The sequence below is a fragment of the Mustela lutreola genome, chromosome 1 (assembly GCF_030435805.1).
Source record: "Mustela lutreola isolate mMusLut2 chromosome 1, mMusLut2.pri, whole genome shotgun sequence".
NCBI lineage: Eukaryota > Metazoa > Chordata > Mammalia > Carnivora > Mustelidae > Mustela > Mustela lutreola.
In genome coordinates this window covers 143778995-143804672 of record NC_081290.1, presented here as the reverse complement: position 1 = coordinate 143804672, position 25678 = coordinate 143778995, and the positions used below count along the sequence as shown (strand labels likewise).

The 25678-nt window shown below is 36.7% G+C and overlaps 1 protein-coding gene across 1 annotated transcript in view; it reads right to left on the bottom strand.

The window, feature by feature from the left end:
• Nucleotides 1-25678, bottom strand: part of IQCM (IQ motif containing M) — a 430351-nt gene that overhangs the window by 256676 nt on the left and 147997 nt on the right. The window contains exons 7-8 of the mRNA XM_059165439.1: nucleotides 20629-20744; nucleotides 19460-19575 (exon numbers count right to left, since the gene is read on the bottom strand). Of these exons, the coding sequence (XP_059021422.1) occupies nucleotides 19460-19575; nucleotides 20629-20744 (232 nt within the window). The remainder of the gene's footprint in view (nucleotides 1-19459; nucleotides 19576-20628; nucleotides 20745-25678) is intronic.

Sequence of the window (25678 nt, the reverse complement as noted above, 5' to 3'; positions counted from 1 at the left end):
ATAATAGGGTTTTTTTTTAATTTTTTTAAGATTTTATTTATTTATTTTAGAGAGAGGGAGAACTAGAGAAAAAAGAGAGAGAGAACACATAGAGGGAGAGAGAGAAGCAGACTCCCCATTGAGCAGGGAGCTCAATGTGGGGCTGGATCCCAGGACCCTGAGATCATGACTTGAGCTGAATGCAGACATTTAACTGACTGAGCCACCCAAGCACCCCCATAATGGGATTTAGAACTGCAATCAAATGCATAGAGGTCAAAGGTCCCAGCCCCTTTACTACAACTTGATTACCACTCCTTATTTGCAGGACTTTTATAGGAAATTGTATAAAACAGTCCTTCTAAAACTTTAATGTGCTCATAAATCACAAAGATCTAATTCCTAGAGATGCAGGATACACTTGGACATATATATCAACTTATTGAAACTGTCCAAATTAATCCACTTGGGTGAAAGATCTAATTATCAAAATATGTGGCATAATTTCCCAGACCAATTTTGACATTCAGTGTAGTTCTATTTCATTATTTGAGAATGTGTTTCTAATATTTCTGATGGGTTATAATTTCACTCCTCAACTTTCACAAGAAAATACACCCCTGTCCCACCACGTGACTTTAAATTTAGCACAGCATAGCTCCACTTCAAGTATTTGTCAAGAAAAAAAAAAAATTACTCTGTATACACTGTCACTACTTACCAAAGCTCACCTAGAAGGCAGAATATCATGGAGAATGATCTAAAGCAGTGTTTCTAAAACAATAATATGCTTATAAATCACCATTGATTCTGATTCAACAGATCTGGGGTGGGGTCCTGAGATTCTACATTTGTAACAAATTCCTAGATGATATCAATGCTATTGAGCAATGGAGTGGGAAGGACCAAAGTGATATCCCCCCACTCCTCAAGATACCTTAAAATCTACCTCTGATTTAAACTAGTGCTGCAGAGAACTGGATACCACGTTACCTAGTAACCTAGGTTACCTGGAGGGTCTTATAATGAGTGTTCAAGGAGGTCAGAAAAAAGAAAAAGAGAAACCAACAAGAGAACTGCCTGACAAAATTTAAATGATTCCAGAAAAAAGGAATGAGGGAACAGTCCATTACAGAACAAAAAATCAACAACTGTACAACTCCTTTTGGTCAACATGGAAAATATAATAATAATTACAGTAAGAATAATGCAATATATTTAATTAATTTTTTTTCTTTTCCCTATCCCTAATAATATCATGGCTATGTTTTTTACTGCCTTGGGAACTTGGATTTCTTTTGTGTTCCTTTTAGAGAAAATTTCAAACAACCTGTTATTCATTTATTTTGCAAATATTTTCTGAACATCTGCCTTATGACAGGTACTACTCCAGGCACTGGGGTTGCATCAGTGACCTTAAAATTCCTCAGCATTGTGGAGCCTACATTTTAGAGAGGAAGGCCAGGAGTAATCCAAAAAAGAGATACACAATATACCATTAAGTCAGAATACTTTGTAGGATGAAAATAAAGTAAGGATGCTCTTTTAGGTGGGGGTCAGCAAAGGACTCTTACAGGAGGTTGCATCTATCAGCAAGATAAAATCACATCTCCCTAATTCTGCCATTAGGAATCATACAAACATGGGCATTCCAAAATTAATTCCAGAATATCTTGCACCAAGAATCAAAAGCAATGAATATATGATCATGATATTTTCCTTAACAATATGTGTAGGTGTTTTCATGTAAGTGTGTATATTGTCTCTTTATCTTTCCTATCTACCTTCTACTATGACTACAGGTCTATGATTCTTTATCTCAGACTCAAAAATCCAAAAAGCTTTAAAAACTAGCAAATTTTTCAGAACTTATATAGAAGAAAACTTAACTGACATTTGGTAGCAAGACCAACCTGAACCAACTTAAAAAGTTGGTTAGATAGATAGTGGCCTCTCTCTCTCACTTAATGAAAACATCCATATGCTGTACTGCAAACTATTAGTATGTTTTCATTACAGATTTCACTGCAGATCTTCTTACCTTTTTAAAGTTTGAAATTTTCTAAATTACTAAGTATATCTGACCCCAAGAGTGCTGAATAAAGAATTATAGATCTGTGCAATTACTACAAGGTCCAACTATTAACTACTGTTTCTGCGTGTGCTCCTTTACCTTTGAGTAGCCCTGTATTTGTTATTCCAGCTCATTCCATCTCATTACCTGAAGCCTGAAGAGACAACTTTGCACCTAATCCACCTGTTGCTTAATGAATACACTTGACTTTCAAACCTTTCTTCACCAATCATTTAAAAAAGTAAACTACACCAAATCTGACACAAATGTAGAATACTAGCCACTGCAATATCCAAGCCTGGATACCAGCACTTTGTATGTCGACTCATACTTTCTATGTCTACTTACTATTACTACTGAAGTTTTCATTCATATTCAACATCCATGTCTGGTGCATTTTGTTTGATGAAAACAAGCTAATTAGTGTTGAACCTTCCCTAGTTCATAAATTTATTCCTAAGAACATTAAAAGGAAGTCAAGTGAGACATGTTCAGTAACAGATGTTTGCCTTTTTTGGCTGCCTTTTTACAGTTTGTTCTCTTTCATTACTTTTTAAGAAATTTAGTTAATGTTCCTTTTACAAGAGAACAAGTGTACCTAGCTTCCCAGCAGATGGGGGTGCAGGGGGATTCCCCAGGGCAGGCACAGTCTGTTCATTACCATAACCTAATATCTGCCTAAATGCTCTCTGCAGTCAACTTTCATTCCTTCATCCAGGTTCTGGTAACAATCACACTCCAGCTTAAAAAACAATGCATATGTTGACTGGAAATTGTAGAACTAGAACTACTGTGAGCACTATTTCCAACATACATGGGTCTATCTCTCAAATACCTCTCCCCATGGGGATATCTCAGAATAAAGAATCAATATGATTGAGAATTTGGTTGAATCTTTTGGCTTCAACAATAAAGAAAGATTGTAAAATGATTTCCGAAAGTAAAAACCCAACAGTTCTTTATAATAAATGAGAGCTATAAATTAAGGTTTTTCTCTGTAAAAGTAAATTGATCCAAAAATACAAATTTAAAATTATCCCATTTATTAATCCAACCCTCCACTTTTGAATATTATTTAGTCTGGGTTGGTCTGTGACATTGTTTAAGCAGTAGTACACTAGAAATCTAAGTAACATTGCAATCCAAACCTTGCACTCACCAAGAGTGTTTTCTTTTAAAACTTTGTGAAAATAGTTAAATTTAAATTTTGACCAATTTATTGTGACTATTCCTCTTGACCTATTCATTGCTAAAGGAATTTTGCATAGAGCACCTCCTTTATTTTCCCCAATAACTATCATAACTAGGAGAACAGTAGGAATATTTATCTATAAGGAAAGAGTCAATAAAATAAAATAAATAATGGCTATAAAAATATACTTCAGGCCAAGATAATACTGCTGAAAAGAACCATAACTATAAAATATGGGCTTTTAATGGAAACTATGTAAATTTAAAATCTGTGTGTATAGAAATTTATATATATATATAGAATTATATATGAATTTATATATACACATATATATATATATGTAAATACCAACTTCATTCAAAGAATCCAAAGTAAAATCCACTTTATTCTATCATAAAGATTAAAAACTTCAGAAATTAATGATTGCCAGGGGCCAAGAGGAGGAAGGAATGGGGAGACTGCAATAGGTATGGAGTTTCTTTGGGGGCTGGTGAAAATGTTCTGAAATAGGTAGTAGTGATGGTTGCACAACTTTGTGAATATACTAAAAACCACCGAATTGTATACACTGAAATACTGAATCCTATGACTTATATCTCAATAGAGCTTTTATTTAAAAAAAGATTAAAAACCTTAATATTTCATAGGAAAAGAATATGAATCTCAAAATTAAAACATGGAAGTTGAAGATAACATACATTATGCATTACTACTCCTTATAGTTAGACCAAAACAAACAAACAAGTACACAGATAAGAGTAAACTACTGGAATGTTATTCAAAATGTTAAAAAAAAAAATCATAGTCACCTAGCTGTTAACTCAGTGAAGTCATAGTCACCTAGCTGTTAACTCAGTGCCTAATTTAATCTCAAACTTACTGCAGGATTTTCAAAAAGTAACTTTATTTCTACCCAAAATTACAAAAAAGAATTAGGAAATCAATTGAACAAATAGAAAATTTAAACTTAGTAGTGTTAGATGATTTGTGCTAATTCTTACAAATATTAGACAATTAAATCAGATGACCTTTTTTTAATCAAATGCAGCCCACCAGGGAGAAAATCTTAAGTATGAAAATAATTAAAACATTTCCACAGTGTTTTGCAGAAGGGAAGGAGAAGCTCAGAGAGAAGAAATTGAGATGCGGGGGGGGGGGGGGGGAGTAAATATGCTTTACATACTAAAACTTAACTTTTTTTATTATATAATAAAATCCTTCAATTGAATGTCCACAGTCTTATGACACTACAATTTGGTAAAGAATTACAAAAAAAAAAAAAAAAAAAAAAGAAAGAAAAGAAAAAAAAAGGGTGGCCTGCATGGCTCAGTCAGTTAAGTGTCTGCCTTAGTCTCAAGTCATGATCCCCGGGGTCCTGGGATCAAGCCCCACTTCAGGCTCCCTGCTTGGTGGTGGGAAGCCTGCTTCTCTCTCTCCCTCTGCCTGCTGCTCCCCTTGCTTGAGCTCTTTGTGTCCTGTAAATAAAGAAAATCTTTAAAAAAAAAAAAAAGAATTACAAAAAGATATCTAAATTTCCAAGTTAAAAGAAGAGTATCTCCTTAGATTCTTTAATAAAAATGGCTCAAGAAATTCTCTAGAGAAAAGTAATTAGAATGTTCTTGTTAAAATGTAGCCAATTCATTCTATGGTCAAAATTAAGCTTATATGGGGGCACCTGGGTGGCTCAGTGGGTTAAAGCCTCTGCCTTCGGCTCAGGTCATGATCTCAGGGTCCTGGGATCGAGTCCCGCGCTGGGCTCTCTGCTCAGTGGGGAGCCTGCTTCCCCCTCTCTCACTCTCTGCCTGCCTTTCTGCCTACTTGTGATCTCTCTCTGTCAAATAAATAAATAAAATCTTTAAAAAAAAAATTAAGCTTATATGGATGAAAAGCAATACCATTTCAAAAATTTGGCAGCAGAATAAGAGGATCCTAGGCTCATCTCATCCCATGAACACAAATATCAAATCATCCTAAATGTCCCAGAAATCAGATTGAAGACTAGAAAGAACAAACTACACAACTAAATGGAAAAAGGAGGTCACACTGAAGAAGATAGGAAAGGCAGAGATGTGGTTTAAGGGAGAAAATGCTCATGGCTATTGCAAAGAGAAGGGAGCCGTGGTCATGAAGAAGGGTGATAGAGAGAGGACACAGTGGAACACATAAGAAGACTGTTTCCCCAAAGCTATTGGCTTAAAATATGAGAGGGACTGAATTTTATGAGTTCTTGCAACCAGTGGGGCTTACAGCCTAGAGTTTTAAAGGTCAGCCAACTTGGTTGGGACAAAGTCAAGAGGCCACTGTGCTGCTCCTGGAGAGAATGCAGGCAAACAACCTGGGGGCAGACTGCATGGAAGCAGCTATTTGAAAAACATCTGGGGTACATAGGGGATAGTTATTTGCTCTTCTAGGAGCACTTCCCTGAGAGGCAGCATTCAAAGAGATGCCTCTCTGGGAGTCAGTGCCATTTCCTCCCCTGCTCCTTAGCATAAACACAGAGCCACCTGAGGGAAGCAGCTCAGCACAGACACTAGCTGCCTACTATGTTTACACCAAGGTACCTTCTCAGTACTCAGACAGAACTGCCCTTCTCAGTCAAGCTTGCCTCAGTAAAAGACCAGTGCAGGCCCCTGCCCACACGTCTCCTGACCAGAGAGTTCTGCAGGGCCTCAGTTCTGTTGGAGTTGGTGTCAGGCCTCACTTCATAAGCAGACCAGAACACACTTAGTTAAAACTTGCCACATTCAGGCCGGGGATCAAACACTGCCCCCTGCAGGCATGGAGAGCCTCTGCAGACAACTGGCTTGAAGGATAGAGCAGCCAAAAACCAACAGCAGAGTGCACACAGCACACACTGGAAACACTCCCTGAAGAATCAGGCCCTGGATGCTATATAACCTCTTATTCATAAGGCCACTACTTTTAAGAACAGGAGACCTAACTGGCCTTTTTAATACATAGAAGGTAGAGACTTAGACAAAATGCCAAGACAGAGGAATGTATTGCAGTTGAAAGAACAAGATAAGGCCACAGCCAGGAATCTAAGTGAAACAGATATAAGTAACATGCCTGATGAAGAATTTAAAGAACAATCATAAGGAGGCTCACTGGGCTTGAGAAAAGAAGATATCAGTGAAACCCTTAACACAGAGACAAAAGAGTGAAAAAAGAACCAGCCAGAGAAGAGGAACACAATAAATGAGTTTGGAAACAGGATTGATGCAATGAACTGGCTAGAAGAAACAAAGAAATGAATTAGTGACCTAGAAGACAAATAATGGAAAACAATGAAGCTGAACAAAAGAGAGAAAGAATTAGGCAACACTAGAACAGATTTAGGGAACTCAGTGACATCATCAAACAGTAACACTCAAATTATAGGAGTCCCAACAGAAGAAGTGAGAGAAAAGGGGGAAGAAAATTTGTTTCAATAAATAATGAATAAGTTCTAAAATATAGGTGAGGTTCAGTGGGGTGAGGTCTGGAGCCAATGACCAAGAAAAATTCTTGAGACATCTTGGGTGCAAAATGTTGGTTTATTAAAGCATGGGGACAGGACCTGTGGGCAGGAAGAGCTGCTGCCCCAGGGTTGTGAGGGGTGGCAGGTTATGTATCATGGAGTTGGGGGCAGGTAAGGAAAAGGGAGGTTTCAATAGAACTTTCATATGCTAAAGAGGACCTACAAAAGATACAAGATACCAGAGGCCTTGCCATTGCCAAGGTTGTTTTGCTCTCTAACAGGTACTAACATTAAGATGGGTGGGAGATTCCTAAAGAATGTCACATATGTCCCACCCAGGAGTCAGGGGAGAGATTGGAGGGTGTCAGCTTTTGCTTTGTCCTCAGCCAGCCTTCTGTTCCCTCATCAATAATAGCAAAGAACATTCCTAATCTAGAAAAGGGAACAGATATCCAGCTCCAGGAAGCACAAAGAACTCCCATCATAATCAATAAAAGCAAGCCAACATTAAGACATATTGTACTTAATCTTGCAAAATATAGTGATAAAGAAAAATATCTTAAAGCAGCAAGACAAACAAAATCCTTAACTTACAAGGGAAAACCCATAAGGCTAGCAGGAGATTCTTCAACAAAAGCTTGGCAAGCCAGAAGGGAGTGGCATGATATAATCAAAGTGTTGAATGGGAAAAAACTGCAGCCAAGAATACTCTATTTTCATTCAGAATAGAAGGAGAAATAAAGAGTTTCCAAGACAAATAAAAACTAAAGGTGTTCATGACCACTAAATCAACCTTGTAAGAAATTTTAAAGGGCATTCTTTGAGGGCAAAGGAGAGACCAAAAGTGACAAAAACAAGAAAGAATCAGCGAAATCTCCAGAAACATTGGCAAGTAATAAAATGACAATAAATACATATCTATCAATAATTACTCTGAATATAAATGGACAAAGTACTCCAATCAAAAGACATGGGGTGTTAGAATGCATAAGAAAACAAGACCTATCTATATGCTGCCTACAAAAGACTCATTTTAGACCTAAAGACACCTGCAGATTGAAAGTGAGGGGGTGGAGAAACATTTATCACACAAATGGATGTCAATAGAAAGTAGAATAGCAATACTTATACTGGAAAAACTAGACTTTTCTGTTCTTGTATTGTTTTTAATCCTGCACTAGTGTAAGGGCAGTAATTGCCTCACAGAATGATTTTGAATGTGTTCCCTCTCTTCCACTATTTGTACAGATTTTGATAAAGATTATCATTAATTATTTTTTTTTAATGTCTGGTAGAATTCACCAATGAAACTATGTAGTCTTTGGCTTTTATGTGCTGGGAGATTTTTAATTATTAACTCAACTTTCATTCTTGTTATTTGTCTAAGAAAATTTCCTATTTCTTCAGTTCAAGATTCATGATTCAATCATGGTAACTTGTGCGTTTTAGGAATTATCTGGATTTTTTTCCCTAAGTTTTCTGATTTGTTAGCATATGATTATTTATAGAAATATGTTATTAAATTATGTATTTCTGGGGTTATCTGTTTGTTTTCTCTTCCATTTTTCATTTTGGTTTTTGAGTCTTTGCTTTTTTTAATTAAATTTTTTTCTTAATTAAAAGGCACTGAACATTCTTACTTAAAGCACTGCATTTCTGTTTATTAGGAAAAACTGGTTATTGTTTTCAATGTTATGTTACTGTTTATTCTGGTCTCTTATTTATTTCTGAGTTTTCTTTGTTATTTCCTTTCTCCGCTAAATTTCAGCTAAGTTTCTTCTTTTTCTAGTTCCATGTGTTGTAATGTTGTTTATTTGAACTTTTGTCCTTATTACAAGCATTTATAGCATAAATTACACTCTAACATCTACTTTGCTGCATCTCATAGATTTTGGAATATTGTGCTTTCTTTTTCTTTTCTTTGGAGACATATTTGAATTTGCTGTTTGATTTTTTTTTAAGAATGTAGATCAACTGGAACTTTTTAAAGATTATTTATTTATTTATTTGACAGAGAGAGATCACAAGTAGGCAGAGAGAGAGGGGGAAGTCGAGCAGAGACAGCCTGATGCGGGTCTCAATCCTATTACCCTGAGACCATGATATGAGCTGAAGGCAGAGGCTTAACCCACTGAGCCACCCAGGTGCCCCATGCCACTTGATTTCTTATTTGGCCCATTAGTTGTGCTGTAGTGTGCTTTTCAATATTTACATATTCAATATTTAATATTTACATTGTAGATTTTCTAGCTTTGTTTTTATTTCTGATCTTTAGTTTTGTACCATTGTGGTTGGAAAATATACTTAGTATGATTTCTATCTTCTTAAATTTGTAATATTTGTTATGCCTCTTTTTATGTGATTTAACCAGGGGATTCTTCTGTGTGTACTTGAAGAAAATGTGTATTCTATTTTTCATGGATGGAATACTATATATATATATTATATATATATATATTAGAACCATATATTCTGAAGTATGACTCAAGTAAAATATGTTTCTGTCAAAAAAAAATAACTGAGGGTACTCATTTCAAATAAAGAATATCAGGGGAGGAGTCAAGATGGCAGAGAAGTAGCAGGCTGAGACAACCTCAGGTAGCAGGAGATCAGCTAGATAGCTTATCTAACTATTGCGAACACCTACAAATCCAATGAGAAATTGAAGAGAAGAAGAGCAACAATTCTAGAAACAGAAAATTGATCACTTTCTGAAAGGTAGGACATGTGGAGAAGTGAATCCAAAGTGATAGGAAGATAGACCGTGGGGGGGAGGGGCTGGCTCCTGGCAAGTGGCGGAGCAACGGAGCACAAAATCAGGACTTCTAAAAGTCTGCTCCACGGGGACATCGCTTCAGAGGCTAAACCAGGGGGAAGCCCACACGGGGTAAGCATAACCCCAGGTCCTGCGGGGTCACAGAAGGACCAGGGGTGTCAGTGTCACAGAGCTTGCAGGTATTAGAGTGGGGAAGCCAGCTACAGCGACAAAGCCGAGGAGTGAGCTCTCAGCTCGGGGTTACCTTGAACCAGGCACAGGCTGGGTGAGCTCAGAGAGAGGCTGGAGGCCAGGGAGACGGAGTGACTGAGCACTTTTCTCCAAGCACACAGCTGGAGGTCAGAAAGACGGAAGCAACCGAACACTTTCTCCAAGCAGGAGTGATTGAGCGCTTTTCTCCAAGCACCAACAGAGGCCAGGGAGACGGGAGCGATTGGGTGTTTTTCTCTGAGGGCACACTGAGGAGCGGGACCCTGAGTTCTCCCTTCTCCGGGCCGGAAATTGGGAGGCCACCATTATCATTCCCATCCTCCAGAACTCTACGAAAAGCGTTAAGGGAACAAAAGCTCCCAAAAGCAAACACCAGCCGATTAATCAGCCTGGCCCCTGATAAGGGTGGGGTAATTCCGCCACTGGCAAAGCCACTTGAGAATCACTACAACAGGCCTCTCCCCCAGAAGATCAACAAGAAAACCAGCCAAGACCAACCACACTCACCAAGGAAAACAGTGGAATTCCAGAGGAGGATAAAGCAAATTTTTTATTAAAGATTTTATTTATTTATTTGACAGAGAGAGATCACAAGCAGGCAGAGAGGCAGGCAGAGGGAGAGAGAGGAGGAAGCAAGTTCCCCACTGAACAGAGAGCCCGATGTGGGACTCGATCCCAGGACCCTGAGATCATGACCTGAGTCGAAGGCAGTAGCTTAACCCACTGAGCCACCCAGGCACCCAAGAAAGCAAATCTTATCTGGACAAAATGACAAGGCGGAAAAACTCACCACAAAAAAAAAAAAGAACAAGAGGCACTACCGAAGGCTGGGGACCTAATCAATATGACATTGTTAATATGACAGATGTAGAGTTCAGAAGGACAATTCTCAAGGTTCTAGCCAGGCTCAAAAAAGGTATGGAAGGTATTAGAGAAACCCTCTCCAGAGAGATAAAAGGCCTTTCTGGAGAAATAAAAGAACTAAAATCTAAACAAGTTGAAATTAAAAAAGCTATTAATGAGGTGCAATTAAAAATGGAATCTCGTACTGCTAGAATAAATGAGGCAGAAGAAAGAATTAGTGACATAGAAGACCAAATGATAGAGAATAAAGAAGCTGAGCAAGAGACACAAACAAATACCGGACCACGAGGAGTGAAGTGGAGAGATAAGTGACACCATAAGATGACACAACATTAGAATAATTGGGATTCCAGATGAAGAAGAAAGAGAGAGGGGAGCAGAAGGTATATTGGAGAGAATTACTGTAGAGAATTTATTTATACGGCAAAGGGCACAAACATCAAAATCCAGGAGATGCAAAGAACGCCCCTCAAAATCAATAAAAATGGGTCCACACATCATCACCTGATATTAAAATTTACAAGTCTTAGCGACAAAGAGAAATTCCTGAAAGCAGCCCGGGAAAAGAACTCTGTAACATACAAGGGTAAAAACATTAGATTGGCAGTGGACTTATCCACAGAGACCTGGCAGGCCAGAAAGAACTGGCATGATATATTCAGAGCACTAAACGAGAAAAATATGCAGCCAAGAATACTATATCCAGCTAGGCTATCATTGAAAATAGAAGAAGAGATAAAAAGCTTCTAGGACAAACAAAAACTGAAAGAATTTGCAAACACCAAACCAGCTCTGCAGGAAATCTTGAAAGGGGTCCTCTAAGCAAAGAGAGATCCTAAAAGTAGTAGATCAGAAATAAACAGAGACAACATACAGTAATAGTCACCTTACAGAGAATACAATGGCACTAAATTCATATCTCTCAATAGTTACCCTGAATGTTAATGGGCTAAATGCCCCAATCAAAAGACACAGGATATCAGAATGGATAAAAAAACAAAACCCATCAATATGCTGCCTACAAGAAACTCATTTTAGACCCGAAGACACCTCCAGATTTAAAGTGAAGGGGTGGAAAACAATGTACCATGCTAATAGACGTCAGAAGAAAGATGGGGTGGCAAACCTTATATCAGACCAATTAGATTTTAAGGCAAACACTATAATAAGAGATGAGGAAGGAGACTATATCATACTCAAAGGGTCTGTCCAACAAGAAGACCTAACAATTTTAAATATCTCTGCCCCTAACATGGGAGCAGCCAACTACATAAACCAATTAATAACAAAATCAAAGAAATACATCGACAATAATACAATAATAGTAGGGGACTTTAACACTCCCCTCACTGAAATGGACAGATCATCTAAGCAAAAGGTCAAAAAGGAAATAAAGGCCTTAAATGACACACTGGACCAGATGGACATCACAGATATATTCAGAACATTTCATCCCAAAGCAACAGAATACACATGCTTCTCTAGTGCACATGGAACATTCTCCAGATTAGACCACATCCTGGGCCATAAATCAGGTCTCAACTGATATCAAAAGATTGGGATCATTTCCTGCATATTTTCAGACCACAATGCTCTGAAGCTAGAACTCAATCACAAGAGGAAATGTGGAAAGAATCCAAATACATGGAGACTAAACAGCATCCTTCTAAAAAATAAATGGGTCAACCAGGAAATTAAAGAAGAATTGAAAAATTCATGGAAACAAGTGAGAATGAAAACACAATGGTTCAAAATCTGTGGGACACAACAAAGGAAGTCCTGAGAGGAAAATATATAGTGGTACAAGCCTTTCTCGAGAAATAAGAAAGGTCTCAAATACACAACCTAATCCTACACCTAAAGGAGTTGGAGAAAGAACAACAAAGAAAGCCTAAACCCAGAAGGAGAAGAGAAATCATAAAGATCAGAGCAGAAATCAATGAATTAGAAACCAAAAAAACAATAGAACAAATCAACAAAACTAGGAGCTGATTCTTAGAAAGAATTAATAAGATTGACAAACCCCTGGCCAGACTTATCAAAAAGAAAAGAGAAAGGACCCAAATAAATAAAATCATGAATGAAAGAAGAGAGATCACAACCAACACCAAAAAAATACAAACAATTATAAGAACATACTATGAGCATCTCTACGCCAACAAATTTGACAATCTGAAAGAAATGGATACATGTCCAGAAACATATAAACTACCACAACTGAACCAGGAAGAAATAGAAAACCTGAACAGACTCATAACCAGTAAGGAGATTGAAACAGTCATCAAAAATCTCCATACAAAAAAAGTCCAGGGCCAGATGGCTTCCCAGGGGAATTCTACCAAACATTTAAAGAAGAATTAATTCCTATTCTCCTGAAACTGTTCCAAAAAATACAAATGGAAGGAAAACTTCCAAACTCATTTTATGAGGTCAGCATCACCTTGATCCCAAAACCAGACAAGGATCCCACCAAAAAAGAGAGCTATAGACCAATATCCTTGATGAACACAGATGCGAAAATTCTCACCAAAATACTGGCCAATAGGATTCAACAGTACATTAAAAGGATTATTCACCACGACCAAGTGGGATTTATTCCAGGGCTGCAAGGTTGGTTCAATATCCACAAATCAATCAATGTGATACAATACATTAATAAAAGAAAGAACAAGAACCATACACTCTCAATAGATGCTGAAAAAGCATTTGACAAAGTGCAGCATCCCTTCCTGATTAAAACTCCTCAAAGTGTAGGGATAGAGGGCACATACCTCACTATTATCAAAGCCATCTATGAAAAACCCACCGCAAATATCATTCTTAATGGAGAAAAACTGAAAGCTTTTCCGCTAAGGTCAGGAACACGGCAGGGATGTCCATTATCACCACTGCTATTCAACATAGCACCAGAAGTCCTAGCCTCAGCAATCAGACAACAAAAAGAAATTAAAGGCATCCAAATCAGCAAAGAAGTCAAACTATCACTCTTTGCAGATGATATGATACTATATTTGGAAAACCCAAAAGGCTCCCCTCCAAAACTGCTAAAACTTGTACAGGAATTCAGTAAAATGTCAGGATATAAAGTCAATGCACAGAAATCAGTTGCATTTCTCTACACCAAACAAGACAGAAGAAAGAGAAATTAAGGAGTCAATCCCATTTACAACTGCACTTAAAACCCTAAAATACCTAGGAATAAACCTAACCAAAGAGGCAAAGAATCTATACTCAGAAAACTATAAAGTACTCATGAAAGAAATTGGGGAAGATACAAAGAAATGAAAAAATGTTCCATGCTCCTGGATTGGAAGAATAAATATTGTGAAAATATCTATTCTACCTAAAGCAATCTACACATTTAATGCAATCCCTATCAAAATCCCATCCATTTTTTTCAAAGAAATAGAACAAACATCCTAAAAATTTATGTGGAACCAGAAAAGACTTTGAATAGCCAAAGGAATATTGAAAAAGAAAGCCAAAGTTGGTGGCATCACAATTCCAGACTTCAACCTCTATTACAAAGCTGTCATCATCAAGACAGTATGGTACTGGCACGAAAACAGACACATACATCAATGGAACAGAATAGAGAGCCCAGAAATAGATCCTCAACTCTATGGTCAACTAATCTTCGACAAAGCAGGAGGGAATGTCCAATGGAAAAAAGAAAGTCTCCTCAACAAATGGTGTTGGAAAATTGGACAGCCACATGCAGAAAAATGAAATTGGACTATTTCCTTATACCACACACGAAAATAGACTCAAAATGGATGAAGTACCTCAATGTTAGAAAGGAATCCATCAAAATCCTTGAGGAGAACACAGGCAGCAACTCTTTGACCTCTTTGACCTCAACCACAGCAACTTCTTCCTAGGAACATCGCCAAAGGCAACAGAAGCAAGGGCAAAATGAACTATTGGGATTTCATCATGATCAAAAGCTTTTGCACAGCAAAGAAAATAGTCAACAAAACCAAAAGACAACAGACAGAATGGGAAAAGATATTTGCAAATGACATATCAGATAAAGGGCTAGTATCCAAAATCTATAAAGAGCTTATCAAATTCAACACCCAAAAAACAAATAAACCAATCAAGAAATGGACAGAGGACATGAACAGACATTTCTGCAAAGAAGACATCCAGATGGCCAACAGACACATGAAAAAATGCTCCACTTGGCATCAGGGAAATACAAATCAAAACCACAATGAGATCACACCTCACACCAGTCAGAATAGCTAAAATTAACAAGTCAAGAAATGACAGATGCTGGCGAGGATGTGGAGAGAAGGGAAGCCTCCTACACTGTTGGTGGGAATGCAAGCCAGTGCAACCACTCTGGAAAACAGTGTAGAGGTTTCTCAAAAAACTGAAAATAGAGCTACCCTATGGCCAAGAAATTGCACTACTGGAAATATATCCTGAAGATACAAATGTGGTGCTCCAAAGGGGCACGTGCACCCAAATGTTTATAGCAGCAATGTCCACAACAGCCAAACTATGGAAAGAACCTAGATGTCCATCAACAGATGAATGGATAAAGAAGATGTGAGATATACATACACACACACACACACACACATATATATATATTGCAGCCATCAAAAGAAATGAAATCTTGCCATTTGCGACAGCACGGATGGAACTAGAGGGTATTATGCTTAGCGAAATAAGTCAATCAGAGAAAGACAATTATCATATGATCTCCCTGATATGAGGAAGTGGAGATGCAATGTGGGGGATTTGGGGAGTAGAAAAAGAAAAAATTAAAGAATATGAGATTGGGAGGGAGACAAACCATAAAAGACTCAATCTCAAAAAACAGACTGAGGTATGCTGGGGGGAGGGGGGAGGGGCGAGGGTGGTGGGGTTATGGACATTGGGGAGGGTATGTGCTATGATGAGTGCTGTGAAATGTGTAAACCTGGTGATTCACAGACCTGTACCCCTGGGGATAAAAATACATTATATGTTTATTAAAAAATTTAAAATTTAAAAATTTAAAAATTAAATAAAATAAAGAATATCAAGGAGTGACTGGGTGGCTCAGTGGGTTAGGTCTCTGTCTTCAGCTCAGGTCATAATCCCAGGGTCCTGGGATCGGGCCCCCGCATTGGGCTCTCTGCTCAGCAGGGGGCCTTCTTCCCCCTCCCCCTCTGTCTGCCTTTCTGCCTACTTGTGATCTCTGTCAAATAAATAAATAAAACCTTTAAAAATTATATCAAGGAGACCTGGGGAAAGATAGGTGAAATAGGTGATGGGAATTAGTACACTTATCATGAGCACTGAGTAATGATGTGGAAAATTGCTGAATCACCATATTGTACACCTGAAACTAATATAATACTGTATGTTAACTATATTGAAATTGAAATTTTAAACTTAATAAAATATAAAAATGAAAGAAACAAAATAAAGATTTTGTGAAGAATGTTATATGTGAATTTTTTTTCATTTCTAAAAAATGTTTCTATAAAACTAATGAAATTTTTGTTTATGAGATGAAACTATAAGTATGTTAAAAAAAATATGACCAGCAAGTTGTTTTCTTCTCTCTTATGGAGGATGTGTTCCCCTAGAGAAGAGGAGGTGGGCAGCATGGAGGGGAATGACACCAAATGCCCAAAGGACTGACTCACAGTTTATTCTCTGAAACACAAAACAGTTTATAATGCAACTAATTATTTAACTGAATTCTATTTGCTTGTATCCCTTACTTCCAAGTGTCAAGGTTAGGCAAAATTTTGTAATCAGGGTTAGGAAGATAAAGTGACTGACAGTCTTCCAACAAGGCACTTGATGATAATAGGGACCTGCTTACCTTTTCATTTTCATTTCTTAGCACTAAACACTGTGCTTTTGCCACAGTGAATTTCTTTCAATTCCCGAAATGCACCCTGCTCTCCTACCTCAGACAACCACAACTGCTCTTTCCTCTCTATTCTACTACCCTGAGCCCTATTACCATCACCAGATGGATGCATGGGCACACTCTTGGCATTCCCTCACTTGTCACTTCATCCTCATTCTAGGGTATCAGCAAATGGCATATGTCCCTTCAGGGAGAGTACTGCAACATAATTAATAACCACTTGCTGAGGAGAGGGTTGCCTTACTAACAACTAGTGAATAAAAGTTATTTCACTTACACAAATTTCTGTCAATATTTGTTTTTATCCTAGCTATTTTTAAGAGCACTACTGATAAATACATTAATTTTTCCTTCTCAGAATTTTGATAAATACCAAGGCTATTTTCCACAACTACAGTCCTCCAGCTTGTAGGTTTCAAGATTGCTTCATATTACTATAAAGTTAGCAAACGTTTTGTTTTTTTTTTTTTGTCTTTTTAAGGAATTTATTTATTTGAGAGGAGAGAGAGCTCATGTGTGTGCACATGCAGGATAGTGATGGCAGGGGTGGCAGCGCAGAGAAAGAAAATCCCAAGCAGATTCCCTGCCAAGCCAGAAGCCGACGGAGTCCTGATCCCAGGACTCATGAGATTATGATCTGAGCTGAAATCAATAGTCAGACATTTAACGGAGTGAGCCACCCAAGCCCCCCAAGTTAGCAAACCTTCTAAAGAATAATTATAAAATGAAACTGTGGCAAGAAAGATGGAGATGGTGGTCTTTTCCATATTATTGCTACACAATATTAAATTTTTACGTTACACAGGCATTACATTTTCAGGTGTTCACTCATTTTGAATAAATATTATCTTCCAAGACAATTAAGGCTATAAATATCTCAGTACTTCAGAGATCTTAAAAAGTAGCATTAGTAACCTTTTCTTCAAGATGCAGTTTCTTTAACTTCATTTAAAGATGTTTCAGGGAGCCATATGCTATTGCTTAAAGTACCTATAAATCTAACATAATTCTAATATAATAAGACCGCAGTTGCAGAAATGAAATATTAAAACTAAAGACATATAACATTATTAAATTATTATTTAATTAGAACTGAAAACATGTAAGAATTCAAAATACTTTAAAAAGAAAAACGAAACTTCCAGGCTTAAAAGGGATGGTGTTTCTTTAGCCAAAAGACAGTATATCCCCAGTAACTTTCTTATTTGAGTGAATTAAATTTTTGAGAAGAGTAGCTATGCTATAGAGAGTGTTTTGAAAGCAGAATGTACAAAATTTTTCTCTCCTCCTACAAAATTAAAGACAGGGTTTTCTATGCCCTCTCTCCGCTCCTCTTTTACCAAGGCAGGCTTTGACACTCTCAATTTCCTAATTGTTTTTTGGACTGACTGAATAAACTTCAGATCAAGACTACATATCACTTCACACCCATTAGTATGGCTGCTATCAAGAAAGTGTATAATATAATAGGTGCTGATGAAAATATGGAGACATAGGAATACTTGTGCATCAATATTGGGAATACAAAATGGTACAGCCATTGTGGAAAACAATATGGATAACTCCTTAAAATATTAAACATAGGAATACAATATGGTCCAGCAATTCCACTTCTGGATAAATACCAAAAGAGAAGTGAAAGCAGGAAATCAAACAATACTTGTATACCCATATTTATAGTAGCATTATTCAAAATTTCCAAAAAGATAGAAGCAATTCAAGTGTCCACCAACAAACGAATGGGTAAACAAAATATGATACAAGTATTCCCTGCTTTTTGAAAGTTTGCATTCTGCCACTTCCCTTGTAAGAAATATCTACATCAGTACCTCTTTTTGCTAACCCAAAGTAATCCAAAGAGGATTTTTGCTTTTATGAAAAAAGATGAAAAGTGAAAATAGCACTCAGCATTCATTCGTTTTTCAGCCATTATAAAGGCAAAAAGACCCAAGCAGTGAGAGTGGCCTTGCCAAGCTCCCCTGGGAACTACACTCAGCAAGCATCTCAGCATCAAGCCGCCATAGCTTTGAACTGTGTCTGTGAGCATCTGCGCTTTATCTTCAAGTATGTTGTTCATCTATTGGCAAGATGTGTCTTAAAATATCAGAAAAGCCTAGAAGAAGTTATTTTTTTTGAATCTGGGAACACTCAAAAATTTTACATATAAATCAATGGTAATTATTTCTTCAACTTATGTAATTTCAGCTTACAAAAAAAGTTTCATAGGCATGCTCTACTTTTAGATGCAGGGAAACCTGTATATAAATACAACAGAATATTACTCAATCTTTTTTAAAAAGAAGGAAACTATGACACATGCTACCATGTGAATTATCCTTAAAGACATTATGCTATGTGAGATAAGCCAGTCACAAACGGACACATCAAAAGACAAGAGACAATAAGTAGAATGTTTGTTGCCAGGAAATGAGGGGAGGGAAGAACAGGGAATTAGTATTTGATGGGAGGAGAGTTTTAGTTCAGAAAGTTGAAAAAGTTCTGGAGATGAATGGCAGTGATGGTCACAAAGCAGTGGGAATATACTCAATGCCACCAAATGATACACTTAAAAATGGTTAAAAAAATTTTTTAAAGATTTTATTTATTTATTTGACAGAGAGAGATCACAAGAAGGCAGAGAGGCAGGCAGAGAGAGAGGAAGAAGCAGGCTCCCTGCCGAGCAGAGAGCCCGATGCAGGGCTCGATTCTAGGACCCTGGGATCATGACCTGAGCCGAAGTCATAGGCTTTAACCAACTGAGACACCCAGGCACCCCAAAAATGGTTAAAATTTTATGTATGTACATTCTACCACAATAAAAAATTGGGGTAAAAAGATTACTTAGAACTTGATGATTATTTTAAAGGATAAAGGTGATTATTTTAAAGGATAAACAAAAGAGCAATTCTTAGTAAAAAATAATTTTAAAAATAAAAAAGCCATTTAGACTTTCAGTGGAGGAACTGATAATGCAATAAGCTTCAGGAAAGAAATCTGAAGGTTTGACTCTTACTCCCTCTTACCCATTCACACCGCCCCCCATATAGTTGGTTTGCAAGGATAAGATACAAGCCTCTAACTGGACTGATGCAAAAGGCCTATTAATGCCCACCCAGTATCCACTCCAGTCCACTTCAAACTGTTTAGACAAGTGCACATACACGAAGCATCATCTTTTATGTCAAAACCATAGTTAATAGCCTCATATGTTCCTAATTTCCTACTCAGCAATGAATAAATACTCCCAATTTTACGTTCAGATCTCTCCACAATCAAATGTACTCTTGCTAGATATATTTTCTAAAGAAATTCATTTAAATGTAGTTTGTTACACAGCTAAGAGCAGTCTTTACAGTGTTAGTATAAAACAGGGCAGAGCTGAAAGGTTTAGAAGCAGTTCATTTTTTTTTTTTTTTTACCTTTATTGGGAAAGAATAGAAACAGCCTTCCATCGGTATTGCTTTTGTTAAAGATATTGTATTATTTTCCTTAATGATATTCATATAATGTCCTTGTCTAAAACAGTGTTTAGCTTTAGTAAATTCACTCACAAATTTAGCAACATAAGTTAAATTTGACATGATTCAAAAGTTTTGGTTTATAGGAAAAAATATAAAATCTCAACCTTTTATATTTTTATATATATAGGCACATGAGTTTCCTCTACTTGCCCTGATGAATACTAAATCCCAGATTCCACTTCCAAGTCCCAGAGAACCACGTTTCAGTTTAGAGAGCCCTCATTCAGAAAACCATCAATGTGTGAAAGGTTATCCTTAGATTTTTTTAGTCCTCTAATTATCATGCACTCCTAAAAGATGTCTTCATGCGCCATTGGCCTCCATTTTATTTACTTGACAGTCTAGGTACTATTACAAAAATAGTTACTATCACATTTTGAGCAAACCATTGTGATGATCACTTTGGCTGTTAGTACTCTTCAAATAAAATTTAATACACATATTTAAGAGTTTTATAAGTTACAATGGTCTGTATGGTGCAAGATTAACCCAAGACATGACAACCAAATGAAAAGCACTTCTTCAGAAAAAAAGATGAATTTCAGTGGAGAATCATTTTAGGACTGAAATAGGTCCGTAGGAAAATCTCATATATCAAAATTAACCCAGTAACCTGCCAGAAAAAAAAAAAATGGTAATTCAACTCTATGCCCAGTTTCACAAATACTTACAGGACAGTAATCCCGAAACACTGATGATGACCCATTCAAACTAGGCCAGCTTGGGGGAGGAGTCAAACGGGAAGACTTTGTTGGCATGATTCCTTTCCAATCGGAGAATGTTTTGTCTGTTAGAAATATCAAGGTAGGTTAAAACAATATCTATCCAAGAAAAGTATACACTGATCATACTGCTTAGTGTTAAAGGAAAGCGAATCATCTTTATGGCCCCGCTATTCTGTATTAAAATCGCATCAAGTCATATAATCACGGAGAAGGAGAAGCCATCCTACTGCACAGAGAGGCCTCAGTTAATTGGCTTCCTTATACGGTGAAGCTCTCATGTTGTTATTGCAAACAGTGTGCCCATCAGAAAACTAATAGGCTCATTCTTTTGACTCTCTTCTCTTCAAGAACATTGACTTCTTTCTTTAGAGGAGGCTTAAAGCAAAATCATATTTGTGAGTAGCACTTACAAAAATCAAAGGGAAGCTCCTCTCCTCATTACATCAGTATTTTAAAAGAAAATTCAGAATTATGATGAAGGCACACATACTGAAATTGCAAAGTAAGTGAAATTATTAAAAGTGCTTAAGAAAATAGGTTGAAAGAGCAAAGGTCAGCCAACATAATCCTCATATATCTCCAGTCTCGTCCCAGTTGTTACATGGGATTTCCACAGAGAAATTTTTTTTTTTTAAAAGATGAGGAAATTTTAGATTATTTCTCAGAAACATTAATCACTTAAAAGAAGTAAAAATTTGGTTCAATCTTGCCATCCAGAATGAATCAAACTGTTTTCACATTTCCAATTTTCTAATACTTATTTATATACATATATTCTTTCCTGAAACTTTTAATTTAATAGAGTCATCTATGGGCTGGTTAATTTCATATAAATTTAGAGAAAACTCAAAAGTAGTAAGCTTTCATTGCTTCAATTTATTTACAGGATTGTAATGTAAGTGTCCTATAGGGAGGCAGAGCAGGAAAATAAAAGAATAAAAAATGTAATGTTATCTCAGAGACATCCTAATTAATACCATGCACACATCCTACTCCATTCTAATTTTTATGTATAAAATTTCTCCCATTTCAATCAAAAATAATCTTTCTCCTCTATCAAAAAGATAAAGTCTCTAGAAGAAGAAACATAATAAATCATATGTTTTAGTCACAACTCATTATGAATAAATAAAATTCTTTAGCAGAAGTAAATGCCAATAATGGAAAGATTATAAAGGATCTGAAAGTATTAGTATCTGGAAAGAGGCTAGTAAAGGAAAGGCCATACACATTATACTTTAACAGGGGACCTTTTTTAAAAATTTTTAATTTTTTAAAATTTTTTATTTTTTATTAAGATATAATGTATTTTTAGCCCCTGGAGTACAGGTCTGTGAATTTCTAGGTTTACATACTTCACAGCACTCACCATAGCACATACCCTCCCCAAAGTCCATAACCCCACCCTCCTTCTCCCTACCCCTCTCCCCCCAACAACCCTCAGTTTGTTTTGTGAGATTAAGAGTCACTTATGGTTTGTCTCCCTCCCGATCTCATCTTGTTTCATTTATTCCTTTCCAACCCCCAACCCACCCAGATTGCCTCTCAACTTCCTTATATCAGGGATATCATATGATAATTGTCTTTCTCTGATTGATTTATTTTGCTCAGCGTAATACCCTCTAGTTCCATCCACATCATCAAAAATGGCAAGATTTCATTTCTTTTGATGGCTGCATAGTATTCCATTGTATATATACCACACCTCTATTATCCATTCATCTGTTGATGGACATCTAGGTTCTTTCCATAGTTTGGCTATTGTGGACATTGCTGCTAAAAACATTCGGGTGCACGTGCCCCTTCGTATCACTACGTTTGTATCTTTAGGGTAAATACCCAGTAGTGCAATTGCTGGATAATAGGGTAGCTCCATTTTCAACTTTTTGAGGAACCTCCCTACTGTTTTCCAGAGTGGCTGCACAAGATCGCATTCCCACCAACAGTGTAGGAGGGTTCTCCTTCCTCTGCATCCTAGCCAGCATCTGTCATTTCCTGACTTGTTAATTTTAGCCATTCTGACTGGTGTGGAGTGGTATATCATTGTGGTTTTGATTTGTACTTCCCTGATGCCAAGTGATGTGGAACACTTTTTCATGTGTCTGTTGGCCATCTGGATGTCTTCTTTGCAGAAATGTCTGTACATGTCCTCTGTCCATTTCTTGATTGGATTATTTGTTCTTTGGGTGTTGAGTTTGATAAGTTCTTTATAGATTTTGGATACTAGCCCTTTATCTGATATGTCATTTGCAAATATCTTCTCCCATTCTGTCAGTTGTCTTTTGGTTTTGTTAACTGTTTTTCTTTGCTGTGCAAAAGCTTTTGATCTTGATGAAGTTCCAATAGTTCATTTTTGCCCTTGCTTCCCTTGCCTTTGGCTATATTTCTAGGAAGAAGTTGCTGCCGCTGAGGTTGAAGAGGTTGCTTTCTGTGTTCTCAAGGATTTTGATGGATTTCTTTCTCACATTGAGGACCTTCATCCATTTTGAGTCTATTTTTGTGTGTGGTGTAAGGAAATATTTCAGTTTCATTTTTCTGCATGTGGCTGTCCAATTTTCTAACTTCTGGACTTTTATAAACCCAGAGGGATATAAAAGGATAGCATAGGGTTATTAGAGATGTCTAAGCCCTCACACTTCTTATGAAGCTTTCTGAGGAATTTGAAGCATTTCTCAACTCACTAGCATTATCTCTGGCCCACCTACTTCCCGTAATGAACTTCTACAATAAGTATTCTCACATTTTAGATAATTGGGCGTCTCTTCCCAATCTCCTTTTTAAATTTATAAATCCTTCTATAATAAAGACAATATCTTGGTTGGAATTGCTCTGTGCTTCTGGTTCATCAGCAATGCAATTAAGGTAAACACCAGTGAACAAGAATTAGCCTCCGGAGGTGAGATCTCACAGGCAAAGGGAGCCTTCCTGATCACTGAACAGCCCAAACCCAAAATGAAACTAAATGCTATACAAATTATTTTTTCCAAGACAGTCCAGGGCATTTCGGATATTTTATATGGTTTACTCACAAAACAGACTCATGCAGTTGAGAAGGTTGCGCATTATTTTCTCCAGTATATAGGCATCACACTAGAAAATATAGCTATAACTTTTCCACTTCAAGAAGCAGTAAACCCTCCACTAAAATCCTCAAGGTAATCATTCATAATTTGATGTATGCTAATGACTCCTCCTCAGAAGCCAGGCACAGAAGGTGACATGCAACAGATTCCAGCTTATTCCACAGTCAGTCAAAAGTTATAAAATGATAGTTTGAAGACCACAGTCATACATCAGACTAAATGTTCACAAGACCCCATGGAGCCAACAATCTTTACAGATATCTTTACAGATATTGCCACAGCAGACAGAGATTCTGAATGCTGGGGTGGGAGTGAGCAAGAGTATAGTGATAGGTAGAAAAATAAGAAATCTTTCTGGTAATCCCAGTTTAATAGCCGGTAGGATAGAAGAAAATATTCTGATATTAAACAAACCTGGAGAAAATGTAATATCAAAATTTGGAAAGAAACCAAAAAGTTTCCGTCAGATTAGCAAGGAATCAGTAACTGGACCAGAGCTGACTTGGAACCTAAAAATTTTGTTAAATAACTATTCATACTGATGTCCTCCTGCCTTTGCATTTCCTCAATACTTACTTAGACTCTCTGCAAATAATATTATATATTTAGTTCAAGTTATTTTGTTGTCTCCTGAATATCTTATTTTCCTTTTTAAACTTCAAAGTCTTTTACTTGCTTTGTATTTCCTGTAAAACTGAGTATAATGCTGTGTCCCAAGCGTAAGTTTAATATATACTCCTGGACTTCTTTGGCATGATTGAAAGGCCAATCAGCAAAACTGTTAAGAGTGAAAATCCCCATACAATGTAACTGATATAAATATCTGAAGGAATGGGAAAAACTTTAAAACAGGTTTTTAAATTTCTATTTTTTTCAGCACAAAATATTTTCCACCAGATTATCTTCCCTCACTTTCTAGCATCATCTTGATGTTTATAATGGTAATAGTTTTTAAATACATTTCAGTTCGGGGTGGATTCCTATTTTATTTCCCATTTTTATTTAAATTTATATAGTTAACAATGAGCCAATTATTTGCACAGGTGAGAGAAAGCTCTAAAATCTAATAAGCATAATTATTTTAGAAACTAAAATTACTCAAATGACTCACAGAAAACTGATAAGATCCTAAACTCCAATGATATTGCCAAGAGAAAGAAAAAAGAAAGAAAGAGGCAAGAAGGAAGGGAAAAATCCCTAGCTAGCTAAAACATTTACCACTTCTGTAATCTTTGCAGTGACAAACATTTCTTTTGGGCTGCAAATGGATACATTTGTCCAAGTCACCTGAATATCAGCAAAAGACCAGAGACAGTAGAGGTCCAAACTTTTCAAATACACTGTTTCAGTCAACCATGAAAGAAGAAATAAGATATAGTTTATAATAATAATATGTAATGTAATAAGAGAAATAGTTCATAAGAAATAGTCTAGGCAGCTGCCTCCAAAAGAGGTGAAGTCCAAAGAAAGTGCGAATTATCTTTAAAAGGACATGACAGAGCCCATGACACTAGTGGGTTCAAGTGGTGTTGTGTCCCTAGAGCCTTTTTTTATGCCAAGCTTGTTCTGTTTCCCTTTTATCAATTCCCTTGTATCAATTAATTCTTTGAGTTAATTGCACATGCAGTTTTAATCTGTGGGTAATTACAAACAATTAATAGTTAGGAGACAGAATTAGCAGTTCTTAGTTTGATTATCTATATAATTAAAAGGGGTGGTAAACTAGAGTTGACAAATAGCATCTTAATCACTTGAATAATCAAATCCCAGAAGCTTGCTTGGGCAGCTGAATTCCATCTGTTATATCAGTTCAAATTTTAGAATCAATGACAGAAATGTCCATTTAAATCAATCATATTGTTAATTTATAGCCAAAAATGAACAATATGTATTCTCAAATTGCTTAAACTATT